Genomic DNA, 14,469 nt, shown 5'->3' on the forward strand with positions numbered 1-14,469 from the left:
ACTATCAAATAAATGGTATGCATTGCATTTTGAATTCTAATTCATTTATTGTATCCTGATGTGTTAGTTAATTTTCAATGATACCTGACCGCAATAACACATGGTAACTGGTATGATTTTCAGTTTAATTTCTATTTAAGGCTGAATAAAAATGCTACTTGATGTGTTAGATGTATCAAGTAATCAATTACTATTATATACTAACAGAGAGACCTGACGTTGCCTGGGATTGAATGAGGATCAACGACTGTTTCACACTTCCAATATTTTTTATTATCATTAAAATTGGTGAAATCGGCCATTTTTTAATCAGATTGATTGACTGATTGCCCGGTCAAGTTGGGGATCTACTAGAGTGCACTAGGAGGAAACTTCACATCCCTCCTTACAGTGGCTTAGTCCATGATACATTGTAATCTACATTGTACTGGAAACAACCTACCATAGATTTTATAAAATCATTTTTATATAATGGTTTGAATTAAAGTTTAAAATACAAACATAAGTAAAGTATCATACTAAATAGAAACAGTCATTTTGAGTGCACCCCTGTCATATCAAAGAACCTACTATTGATTTTTATATGTCTGATCTTGGCTTGTGTAGTGATAAAACTTCTCAAATGCACTTGTAATGTAAGGCTGTGTAAGGTGTTAACTTTGATCAAAATCGTCAGTTCCTTCTTTCATCAGATTATTTTGAGTATTGATACTTACCGAAGACATTCCAATACTAAATCTATCTAAGAACACTGCCAGATACATAAAGTACATTTGTATAAAATTTCATAAAAATCGGCTCAGCCGTTTTCGAGTCCATAAGGGAATGAAGCCCCCCCCCCACAGATGCACAGACACAAATGCACACACATGCACACACACATAATGTTCCTTTTATATGATAGTAGATAGAAAAAGAGATATTTCCATGTGCTAGAACGTATTCATTTTTAATTCTATGCAATTATGCAGAATGTAGAAACTATGTATGAATAGAATTTAGCATAATACTGAAATGAAATCATCTATATATATAAAAGCGAAAATGTATGTATGTATGTACGCTTTTCCTCGATGTCCACAAAAGGCTTCTTTCAGAGAAGCGCTTGCTCGGTTCACAACTTAAAACTTTTTATATCATCTATAAATTGTAATATCTCAGAGTTACCCACGGAGCTCGCCTGTTTATTTAATTTTATTGACTTTAAAACGTTAATTATTCGACATTTCCCACATCGGCACGCGTTACATTCGGTTTTCGGTATAAAAAAAAGCGAAACTCGACTCTAATCACAGGCCGAAAGCCGTTGTCTCAAAAGAGCTAATGTTTGTTCAATGTCGACTTCGTCATATCAGACTGTAGCTTTCATTTTGCTCCTCCTAATAAACAGAGAGCGAGTTTTTAAAAACAAACAAACCGATTTATTCACCTCATTCAAAACTGTCCCGCACAAAATGCTAACTGCTGAATACCTATCGCTGTCACGTCAATCAAAAACGCGCACCTGTTTTTTTTTAACACTTTACTATTTTCCAACTGCGCATCGTGAAGGGTTCGTTTTTTTTTCACGGGCACCTGTTTTTTTTTTCACATTTTCGGGTGTTTTTTCAGATACCCCGAAAAACGCCCAGGCAACGCCGGGTACCTCTCGCTAGTCTCTATATAAATAAAATGAACTCATTTTTTCCCGTCGGATTTTGACCTTAATAGGATTAAAAATCAAGATATTTCATGCAAATATAATATGCACAAACGGCAGAACAATATCTGAGGTGTGTTATAGGCTTATTATTTCTCAAATTCCTCGATAATGTTAGATTTCTATACTTTTTCTGCTGAGAAGTCACGGCCAAAATCGATTAAGATCAATGGAAGTGGTAAAATATTTTCTCTCTAATAAATTCCTCCTCCCCCTGCCACCACTTAACACCGTTTGGGGATCGTTCACAAGGAACAGTTGAGAAGAGAACACCGGTTTGGCTTCGTAGTTCTTTCATGTGAAGTTATTTAAAATCACTAAACTAAGCTGCAGTGCTCTGTGGCGTAGTGGTTAGCGTGCTGGACAATTCACATTATATTTTCACGTTCGCGCCGACCTACCGTAGTCGTTTTTTTTTTTTTTTTTTTTCCTAAACAACTGGAATGGACTTTTCTTGGTGGCCGAACTGTTAACGTTGCAGATGTTTTTTTTTTTTCACACTTTATTTTCCTACTTTTACTCATGACTCTGGGTTTGATCCTTCCTACTTACCTACCATAACATTTTTTAAACCCCCCCCCCCGTCCCGGAAACAAACACTTGGGCAACGCCGGGTACCCCCGCTAGTCTAATAATAAACCATAAAAAATGAATAATTAACGCTTATTTGTCAAAAAAAATATGGAAATTAGTTAACTTTGATGAAATCGCCTGAATATCCATGACTGAGCATATTGAATAGTTTGTTTTAATAATTTTTAAATAGGAAAAAGTAGGAGTTTTATATCAATATCTGAGAAAAAAAAAAAAAAAACATTTAGTAAGCGTGTGTATGTATGTATGTGTGTGTGTGTATGTATCTATCTATATATATATATATATATATATATATATATATTATACATATATATATATATATTGACTTACTTGTTGTTTCATCAAATACTTTTGCATGCAAAATCCGATCCCTCATTTTGCTAATTCCTACCCTCCGATGAGAAGGAAAGTATTTCTTCGAAACTCCGCTTATCTAGTGTTTCCTTTTCAGATTAAATATGTTTTTAACTCATTTCAAAGTGTTTTTTAATATGTTTTATTAACTGTTTGCTTGTATATATATATATATATATATATATATATATTGTCATTGAATTTTTAATGACCTATATATTTCTCATCTTCACTCGCTCAAAAAAGAAAAAGAAAATTAAAAAAATTAGTCACCTAATTACTAAGTATAAAAACAAATGAAAGCATATAAAATTTATTATGAAAACATTTATTGATTATCTAAAATCACACTATCATATATTTTATAATAAATTATTTAAAATTTTATTTTAATTTCCCTTTTTAATTTGAGAAACATTCAAAAATTAAATATTTTCTATAGATAAAATATAAAATGCAAGGGCGGTAATTAGAAAATGCTAAATATAAGTTATCTAACTTAATTTTCTTGGTTCAATTTTGAATACATAAAAACTCTAAAGAACTTTTTATAATAAAAAATGAATAAAGCTGTAATTTGAAAACTCATATTTTTTTACAAAGAATAAAATCTCTAAGAATAATAAAATAATATTTGTCGCAATGAAGCGTGTGACCAACAGAAAATATTGGAAAAAACCACTTACCTTGCAGACATTTATATAATCAAGTTTATCGGATGTTTTAACTTGTGGATTTCATTCCGGTCTCCAAATATTGTCAGGTAATCAGGAGAGAATACGCACCATTTTGGAGTCTACCGACCCTTGTAGATTTATATATAATAAAGTTCATCGTTTTTGTTTTTTTTTCTTGTGAGGTAATCATTCCAGTATACAGATAATGTATAGGAGAGAATATACACCATTTCGGGACCTCTCTCTTGATGGATTTTTGTATATTGGCCCGCCTCGCTGAACTGAGGGCTTATTATCTGAACTGCATACTTAAAAATACTTAATTTACTTATCGGAAAAACAAAATAACTACAAGAATAACAGAATAATATTCGCTACTGAAACCAACAGAAGATATTGTTGTTTGGAAAAAAAAGTTTACTTTGCAGACATGTATATAGTCAAGTTTATTGGATGTTTTAACTTGTGGGGTATTTCATTCCGGTCTCCAAATAATGTCTGGTAATCAGGAGAGAATACACGCCATTTCGGAGCCTACCTCTCTCTTTAGATTTACATATAATAAAGTTTGTCTTTTTTTCTTGTGGGGTAATTCATTCCAGTATAATTTCGGATCGTCAGGAGAGAATATGCACCATTTTGTGGCCTACATCGTGACAGTTTGCATGTCATTTAAAAGTCCAATGGTTATGTCTTACACACTCGCTGAGTTAGGACATGCTCATTTTGAAAAAATGGAGAAAAAATAAACAAGTAAATGAAATACATAAATGAATATATGCAATAAAATATAACTCAATTAAATTAATTATTATGTATACAAAATAAATAAATGAAACAAAATTTTATTACACATGTATGTCATCTTCCACTATTGTCTTTTTTCCTTTACTGGTATTTTAGTCGATCCTTTTTGCTATACAATGCAATACAAATGTTGTGTATAACATAACCGCATTCTTCCAATCATATTTGTCAGTGGAAATTCTGGGTTGTTTTATCTTACCCAATCACTTGGATATCCTCGGCACTATGGTTTGCATCCTGGGCTTGATTTTCCAACATCTATTAAGATGTTGGAAAGTCAAGCCCAGGATGCAAACCATAAAATAGTAAAAATAGAAATAGTAAAAAAAAAAAAGTAACAGATAATCATTATATAAACGCAATGTGAAGAACTCTGGAAATAGACAACTTAATGTCATAAAACATTTTTGAAGGCAGTAAAAAAAGCTATAAACATTTATACACACACGCACACACGCGCACATTTATAAGCAAAACCCACATTCTCTTTTATCTTTTTTTTTTTTTTTTTTTGTTTAAAAGAAATTTTAAAGTTTCATTAATTTTTTTTCTTCTGTTTTTGAAAAATAACATCATCACATGGATAATTAGAAAGTCTATAAAAAAGAAAATTGCTTTATGGAATTAATAAAGTAAAAACAAAGAAAACACAATTTTGCTTTGCAAAACTTCATGAAAAAGTATCTTAATTCTTGTCCAGAATATATAAAAATACAAAAATAAAGAAAAATCTTTGATGTAATTACCCGATGCTAGAAACAAAATGTAGTAGTCACTATTAATGTAATGTGTGTAGATTTTTTTAGTCTTCATGAGCATTTGTTGTAAGCTAGTAGCAAAATTCAAATGGTTTCTTTATGTAATTAGATACAATAAGAAAAACCTCTTTGCTATTGAAATGGATCAAGATTCAAAGCGAAACTAGGATAGCTTTTTATTTTTCAACTTATTGTAGGATTATTGTAAAGAAGCACCAAATTAGCTTAATTTTCATTTTATCACTTTTTTAATTTGAAAGAAATAAAAATAAGGGGGAGTAACTCTGTGTTTGCACTATTTTTTTATTGTGTTTCTTTTTCTCTCAAGTTCTAAATCTTCATTCTTTGTAAAGTTTGGCAACTTTTTATCTCAAAGTAATCTTGCTGAAAAAAAATGTTATTTTTCTTTTTCTAAATTTAAAAAAAAATTTTCATTTCAGAATATGCCAGTTGTGCCGTGTGCAATCAAAAATCTCTCTGATAACAACCAGCAAACAGCGGTAAATTATTAAAATTTTTTTCTGTATTTTTGTATGTTGTATGTTTCATATGACTATGACGTCATATGCAAGCAGAGAGAGACTTTAACCAACTTTTTCCCCAATTTCAGACAGTGGCCTAAGAAAGGGTCTGTGGGTTCATCTCAATGCTATTTAGTGTCATGTTTCAGGAAATGTTTTTCTAGCCAAGGATAAAAAAAAGTTGTACCATAACTATTGATATTTAGTATTTACAAACAACAATGCTGGTTTCTGGTAAGCCATTTAAAGATGGTGGACACACATGTAGCACAAATTCAGATGGTAATGATTAAAAACTCCATCAAGAATTCTTTTTGTGAATGTAATCTAGGCATTATTGTTAGAGTAATGGACAAAACACATTTCTAAAATTATGAAAAAAGCTGAGGATGTCTTGCAACTGTTAAACCATCTATTTAAAATTGTATGACCATACTTAGAAATTGCACTATAAGTTTTGAACCCTTATATCTTGCTCTAAATATTAACTGTTTGGAAACCATTCAGAGATATGCAACCAAGTGAATATCATTCTGTCAGATCCTTGCTATACTCTGAATGTTTTGCTTCCCCGAGTTTGATTTCATTGAAGCTTCGATATCTAATAATTGGCTTAGTAAGTACCAACAAAATGATTAAGCATCTAATTAACAAATATTTGTTATCCATATGTTTAATATACATGGACATGCCTATAAAGTTGGAAAACAGCACTTGTGATTTTCAGAAATAATTTTTCATGCTCCAAATTGCTGAAGTATGGAACAAATTCCCTGCATTAGTTGTTGACTGCAAGAACACTGCATCTTGCATGAAAGGTCAAAATGCAACATTTTTTTCATTAATGATGATAAGTAGTTGACGTGAATTCAAGATGAAAATCAAAAACACATTTCAGAATGGCATCAATTTAAGAAACCGCAACAATTAGCTTTAAATCAGATTTTCAACAATTTTTTTTCTTATAAACGAAACCTAATTTCTTAAAAACATCACGAAAAAAAAAAAAAAAAAAAAAAAAGTACTGATCCAGAATTTTATCCAAGGTCGTTTCAGCGTTGCAGGAAAAAGCTGGTGCGAACAGTCAGATAATAAATTCAAAACACTGTAAATAAAACTTTAATGCAAGAAGGTAAGTTTAATTATATGAAAGAAATTTTTTATTTCTTTCAAGAAAAGTTTATTAATTTTTTTTTTTTTTTGCAACAAATGTTTCAAAGAAATAATTTGTATTTCAAGGCAAAAAACATGGACACAACTATGAAGGAAAATCAAATGTTTTCTTTTTTCATGGAAAATATTTGAGTATTTTTTTTTTTTTTTGCAAGAAATGTTTCAATAAAATATATTTTTTCTTTTCGAAATGTTGAAAACAATATTTTTTTTTCTAGGAAAGTATTAGAAAAATGTGTTTTTTTTTTTTTTCGTAGAAAAATTTAAAATAAAACATTTTTTGTGGGTGTGACGTTTCAAATAAAACGTTTTTTTTTTTTGTAGGTGGGGAGTTTCAAATAAAACGTTTTTGTAGGTGGGGAGTTTAAAATAAAACTTTTCAAATAAATAATCTTATTTATTTATTTATTTATTTTTTTTTTGAGAGGGGATTTAGAAACAAAATTTTTTACTTATTGCAATGCATCGATTTAAATTGAAGCTTCTCTATTTACAGCTGATTGCTGATTGGCTAATCGTGTCATCATTTTTTGGCTGCTTTTCCGGCAGCTTACCATTTAATTGTCAGGAGAGAATATGCACGGTTTTTGGGGTCTTCCTCTCTAAATATTATACAACCATGGGCCAGGTTTTGGATTAATACCAAAAAAATATGATGTTTCTAGCCCCCCCCCCCCACACACAAGAAGTTCAAATTAACATAGGATATAATTTTAAGCGTTTACTTTAAATTCTAAACCCAAGGGAGATAACCCCTCATCAGACAAGACTTGTACAAAGGGAAATAATTCTGCTGTTTTTTTTTCAGACAAGACTTGTACAAAGGGAAATAATTCTGCTGTTTTTTTTTGTTTTTTTTTCATTTATATCGTTCAGAAAACCTAATTTTTATCCAAATGGAGATAGCTGCTCTAAATGTATAATTTCGTAACCTTATTTGAATTTCAGGTAGAATTAAAATATTCTTATTAAAAATAAGTTGATGTCATATTCTTTTACTAGTTAAAATTTGCAATACCATTCTACAATATATGATACATACGATCTAGGCATAATAATATTACCTTAATCAGTTCTTATATAATTAAACATAAATATTAAAAGCAAGTAAAATCTTAATCTTTTGGAGGTTTTAATAAGAAAAATTGAAATCAAACCTATGGTAATGTAAGTAATTATTCCTAAGACATGGTATGATAAAAAGCAGGGTTTTTTTTATCAATAAAATAGAATGATTTTAGAGTTGGGAGTTAGTCAGCAGGCACAGTTGGTAGTGTTAGAGGAAGAAAGACGGTCATGAACATTAATGGTTCTGAATAAGGCAAAATGTTGATAGTAAGAATATAGGACCAGTGAGGCAGCTTTCTAATGGCGAAAACATTTGGAATAAAGTTGCTGTAAATGCCACCAAGACTTTGAGTTGTATGAATCTTTATTTGAAGCTAGGATCCATTAAATCACAACCAAAGATAGACCAGGTATGTTTCTCCATTTGCCGATGTAAAACCCCGAGACTGTTATTTGTTCCCTAATGTTATAATTGTTATATGTCTTGTTTAAACAATCATGAGACGATAAATAGGCACATTCATATCTAGACAATTAAATATATATTCACATGAATAAACACATCATATAGATGACTGTGACATGTATGTACACTCTCATACAATCTAACCACGAGAAGACGAGTGCGTGCACACATACACACACACACATATATATATACGTCACAATAGTGTAGAATTAAATTCACAATATTTTATTCAAACAAGGAATACGAGAAGAAGTGAGAAAAATTCTTTATTCCATGGAGTTTAAAAGATAGGCTCTTCTCCTCAGAGGAAAAAACTTTAGCAAAAGGAATATATAGATAAAAATCTAATTTTGCTGGTTAGCACAATTTTTGAAAACAGTAGTTATAAAAATTTTTGAAGGAAAGTAAAATTTCATAGGAAAATAAAAAATACTTAGCAATGTCCAATAATTAGTGTTGCAGAAATCCAGTGAGATTATGAGGTTCGTATTGGGTAGATCCAATAAGAGATTTGAAAAGTGTTCTTTGGAGTCTCTTTAAAAATATCCAGGAATGAAGAAAAAATGACTTATTCTTGTAGACAAGTCTTTCGTGATGTCTATTACTTATACTAGGCTCTATCACTGATATTGAGCCTTTTAAATTTGGATACGGTTGTAATTCTAGAAATATATTTCTCTATATTTATAATTCATCTTTTTTAAGTAGAAAAGTTTTTTTTTATTAACTTTTTCTTTAATTTAGAAATTTTCTCCTATTATATATATATATATATCCTCCCGACAATAACTTTAATTTTAATTTTAACCTTTTATTACCTGGTTGAACTAATTAGTTCAGCTGTAAATAGATCAATATAACAGCATAAATAAAGTGGGAATCAATTCAAACATGCCTTGTACGTATTAGTTCAGTATCAGGGTAGATTCCAGGTACCTCCATATTGCAACTGTTTATTGCTTACAGTCAGTATGCCACAATCTGTCTTAGATAGTGAAGGATTTTGCTTGTTGTCATAAACAACACTTTTTGAAGCACTATGGATAATAATCAAAGTGAATTTATCAAATGCAAAAATTCTCAGTGGTAGTTTAACTATTGAACTTCATAATGAAAGATTGTTATAGTGTAAAAGTCTTAAAATCATAGTATTATTACCCTTTAAACTAATTAAAATGAACAATAAATATTTTTTAATCATCTACATCATAATTCAGGTCATAAAGGGTTAAGTAGAGTGGCAAAAAGGCTTTTAATGTATTCCAATTGTTATCATCAATCATATTAAAATATTCTTACAAATGCTATACAGTAGTGACCATAATGAAACGGAAACAAGAAACATAAATATGTGTTTTATTTAAAGAAATGCAAGATTAACAATGAAATTTGTACACAATAAAGATCAGGGTTTAATGCATAAAGAAAAACATTACTACTAAAACAGGAGCAGAAACTCACCATGAAGCAAGCGAACAACTGAAGATATTGTGCTTGTATCTAATGATGCTGTTCAGCTATTTTTACTTGTGAAGTAATCCATTTCAGCTTCCGATGGTGAGGGCCCCAGCTTGCAGGCCTTAGGGAGTGTGGAGCCACCCTTTAATTGCCATTGCTCCCAGGTCCACTCTGACCCGGAGTGGTAGCACCTGTTAGGGTCCCAACTATGGGTTAAATAGAATATGACTTAAAAAACAAATATATTATATTAAAAAAAATCGTTCTTCAAAATCACCAGATTCGGCATTAAATAACCTGAAATGGGTTGATATGCCGTAAAACAACCAACCATTTCAGCTTCCAGTTATTATCGGTTATCAGAAGAGAGAGATGGGGCATTTCAGGGCCTTCCTCTTCTTAGTTTATTTTCTCATAGACATATATAATCGTGTGTGTGTTTGTAGGGTATTTCATTTCATCCTCCAGATAATATTGGGTTGTCAGGAGAGAATATGCACGGTTTTTGGGGTCTTCCTCTCTAAATATTATACAAAGTTACTAGACTTTATATAATAGAGTTGTTTTTTTTTTAAAAATAAAAATGAAATGGAATAAAGGGGATAAAAAAAACTACTGGACGAAAGTTAAGTGTTAATAATTTGCAAAACCTTTTGATTTACATCGTTAAAAAACTTGGGAGTTTTTCAACAAGTAAAAGTGTAACAGCGTGGACGACTGTTTGCAAATGCATGCAAAATGACGTCACTGGTAGGGAAAAATAAAGACTTTAAAAAGGAGATCACATTAGACGGGAAGAATGTTCAAGGTCACGTGAGAGGTGTAGATAAAATTCAAGAAGACAATCATGTAAGGAATGTCGCAATGATAATGAGGAAGTAAATGTTGTTGTACAACAAAAAAATGAGATGAAATTCTTTTCTATTCTTTATTTGCTTTGCGACTGAGGCTACAATGTGTTGGTTCTCAGACAATGTTTCAAAAGTTTATTTGTTATTAGGACTTTATTTTTTTTAGCAATATGGCAAATTCTACACACAAAATTCTCTTGAAGAAAAAACCTTATCGCTATCAACAAAAACGTCAGTTTCAGAAATTTCATCAGGACAATGCACAACTCCATATAACAAGGATCACCTCACAAAAGATCAAAGAACTGGGTTGGGAGAAAATTCCTTATCCACCCTATTCTCCTGACCTTGCTCCCTCAGACTACTATTTATTTTGTAGCTTACATTTGGAAGGAACAGCTTTTGTAATGCAGAAAGATGTTGAAACTGACATTTGTGAGTCCTTCAAATCAAAGCCAAAAGGATTTTACAGAGGTAGGATTGATAAACTTGTTAATAGATGGAAGAAAGGCATAATCAGGGAAAGTATATTAATGATTAAATATTTAATAAAATGTAACTTTTGGCCACTTCTTTTCTGTACTCATAAATTCGGACAGAACTTATGGGATGACCTGATATATGCATCAAAACCAAAAACAACCAGAAAGAATAACTTCATATTTGTATTTTTTCAGATATTACAATTATTTCAACATAAACCAGACAATTTTAAATTTTATATTTAAAAATTTTCGTAGTTACATCTCATTAGATATGTTTGAAAAAAAAAATTCAAAGTTTGTATCTTGACACATTTTCATTCTGTTAAAACTACACCGGGCAGTGATTACCACCTCGTCATGTTTGTAACATGTCCACCATCTGCCCAGATGCAGCATTAAGAATTTTTTAGATTCGATTTATAATATTATATAATCAATTTTTAATGCTGCAATATTTTAAGTTATGAATTTATTATATTTTTTTTCTAAAATATCTTGTCCTTTACTTTTCCATCTTTAAGCTTAACCATATTCCTTTACATGCTCGTAGTTTTTTATTGTAAGATATATATATATATATATATATATATATATATATATATATATATATATATAGATTAGCATGGGTGCCCGGCGTTGCCTGGGTGTTTGGAGGTGTATGCTGAGCAAAAAAAAAAACAAAAAAAAGCGGTCATTTTTTTTTTAATTTTGACCCCTATTATGACCCCTTAACATTTATTGTTTTGGGCTCAAATCAAGTTATTAAGTTAGATCCATGTCCAAGGAATCTATATCTAAAATTTCAAGTGTTTAGACCCAAAATTGTCGGAGGAGTTTGGTAGAGTTCTCAAAGGTCAAATCGTTGAACTGTGACCCCTTAACAGCCACATTTCTGACCGAAAACCAATCACATAGATTTTCCCAAATCTCAGTACCTTGTATATCAAATTTCGAGTCCGTTCTTGATGAGCCGTTCCATATAAGTTATTAAATTTACCGAATTATCATTACTAATGATTGCTATATTGTCCAGTTTCTACTGTACACTCTTTAGCCCTTATCCTTGAGTGGCCTCTTGGCTTTGATAATGTGGTGATGCCTGTGTAAAAAAAAAAAAAAAAAACTTGATAGAGTTATTGCGTAGAGAAATGTATACAGACACGTTCACTTATATATATATATATATATATATATATATATATATATATATATATATATATATATATATATATATATCAGAAGTTCAAAAACAGCTCCATTTCATCGTTCCGATTACTTTGATATTTTTATTCTTATGGTGCAAATGAACATAAGATATGATTTTAAGCTTTTACTTTAAACTCTTAATCAAAGGGAGATAACCCTTCACCAGACTAGGACTTGTACAAAGGGAAATAATTCTGCTATTTTTTCATTTATATCGTTCTGAAAACCTAATTTTTCTCCAAACGGAGATAACTGCTCTAAATGTATATTTTTATAACCTTATTTAAATTTCAGGTAGAATTCAAATATTCTTATTTATAAGTTTATGTCATATTCCTTTACTAGTCAAAGTTTGCAATCTCATTCTGCAATATATGATACATACGATCTTGGCATAACAATATTACCTTAATCAGCTTTTATATAATTTAACATGAATATTAAAAGCAAGTAAAATCTCAATCTTTATAAGGTTTTAATAAGAAACATTGAAATCAAATCTATGGTTATGCAAATAATCTGGTAGATCTAAAAGTGTTTTTCATTTTGTAATTAACAGAAATAAAACTGACAAATGTTAGAGTTTTTTTTTTTTTGTCCCTTTAATCCTAGCATCATCTGCTACGTGTCATTTACACAATCCAGAATCATCGATACAAAAGGTTCATAAGTTTTATCGTAAAATTATTTTAATAAATGCACTAACTTTAGGTGATTATATTTTCAGTGTATATTTTTTTTATATCGGCGTAACATTATTTGTTTTCATTTCCCTTTTGCTTGGCCATGCACTATTATAAAAATGATACCCTTCCGGTTTATTATTACTACAATAGGACAAAAGCATTTCAATATTTTATGTAAATGTAATAGATTGAACATTTTGAGAGGATGAATGAGCCTAAAAATAAGTGTCTGTACCCAGTAAAGTGGTATAATATAAAAGAATATATAAGTTAAGTGGTTGTATTTAAATTCTGAAAAAACAACATATAGGCACATATATTCGAATTAAGAATTGTTTGACAAAAGGAATATATAGAAGGGATTATGTTGATTTTCCTATAATTATTTCCATATAATTATCATTTACCACCCAAAAAACTATTTTCAATATTTGTGCTGAAAAGCAAAATAAGTGTCTGTTCACAGCTGAACATTTTGCTAACCACATTTCATTCCCTCTGATGATATGACCCTTTATTGAAACTCCATGCATTAAGGAAATCAACATAACCCCTCTATATATTCCTTTTGTCAAACAATAAATTCTTAATTCGAATATATGTGTCTATATGTTGTTTTTTCAGAATTTAAATACAACCACTTAACCTATATATTGCTCTATGCTTAAATATTGAGCTTCTCCTTTTTGGCTAGGATCGCCCTGAAAGTTTTACTTCAAGTAATATCTATCAGGAACTTTCATCTGATTTCTAATCAGCGTCTTAACTCAATTAAAAGAATATATATATATATATATATATATATATATATATATAAAATGAATAAATGACAAAAGTCTATATTCCAAATTTCATGATGTTGACCATTTTACAATTTTTTCCTTTAATTCAGTTGACATTTACACTTCTTGACAGTAACTGTTTCGTAGCACAAAGTCATTCACTTAATTATTATATCAATCACTGAATGTATTTTGTCCTCAACTCATCAGAAGAAATAGCAAATATCAATCCACTAAAAGGAGATAAAATGCATTTGGGCATGATTAAAAATTCGGAGAGAAGCTGCAGTTACCTTATTTGCTTACATTATACCATTTTGAACTTAAAAAATAAAGTCACTAAAACCCAAATATTCGCATTAACAAATTGCAATCGTTTTGGTATATACTACGAGAAATGTTCTATTTAGTAATTGATAAATTTATTATTAATAATATATCCACATCTAGAAGTGTAAATGTCAACAAAATTAAAGGAATAAATTGTACGATGGTCAACATCATAAAATTATGAATATAAACTTTTGCCATTTATTTGTTATATGCTCTGTAATTATATTGAGCTTCTTAAATAAGGATTGGCATAAAAATGAAATATTAGAGAACAAAAAATATTTCCACTAAAATATATTAATGTTGGGACAATCAATCAGAATTGGGGATTGGAAAAATCGTAACTTACATTAAGACTCTGAGACTTTCTCTTTGCAAACAAAAACAGAATCTCTTGGGGCTTAATCTAGTTTCTATTTAATAATTACCCCCCCCCCCACTTCGCCCCCCCCCTCCCACCGACTTTTTTCATCCCCGATTCATTGTTCCCCCCTTTTCTTTTTAAAACGTAATTAAGCTCAATTTTAGCTTTGTTGAGCGAGCTT

At 30.2% G+C, this 14,469-nt stretch overlaps 1 protein-coding gene across 1 annotated transcript in view; it reads left to right on the forward strand.

Annotated features, from left to right (window-relative positions):
- LOC145277020 (leucine-rich repeat serine/threonine-protein kinase 1-like) overlaps nucleotides 1-14,469 on the forward strand; it is a 611,216-nt gene that overhangs the window by 219,197 nt on the left and 377,550 nt on the right. Inside the window, exon 25 of the mRNA XM_080128624.1 lies at nucleotides 5,333-5,392. Coding sequence (XP_079984750.1) covers nucleotides 5,333-5,392 — 60 coding nt within the window. The remainder of the gene's footprint in view (nucleotides 1-5,332; nucleotides 5,393-14,469) is intronic.

The sequence above is a fragment of the Euprymna scolopes genome, chromosome 5, assembly GCF_053919585.1.
Source record: "Euprymna scolopes isolate OS-2025 chromosome 5, ASM5391958v1, whole genome shotgun sequence".
Lineage (NCBI taxonomy): Eukaryota > Metazoa > Mollusca > Cephalopoda > Sepiida > Sepiolidae > Euprymna > Euprymna scolopes.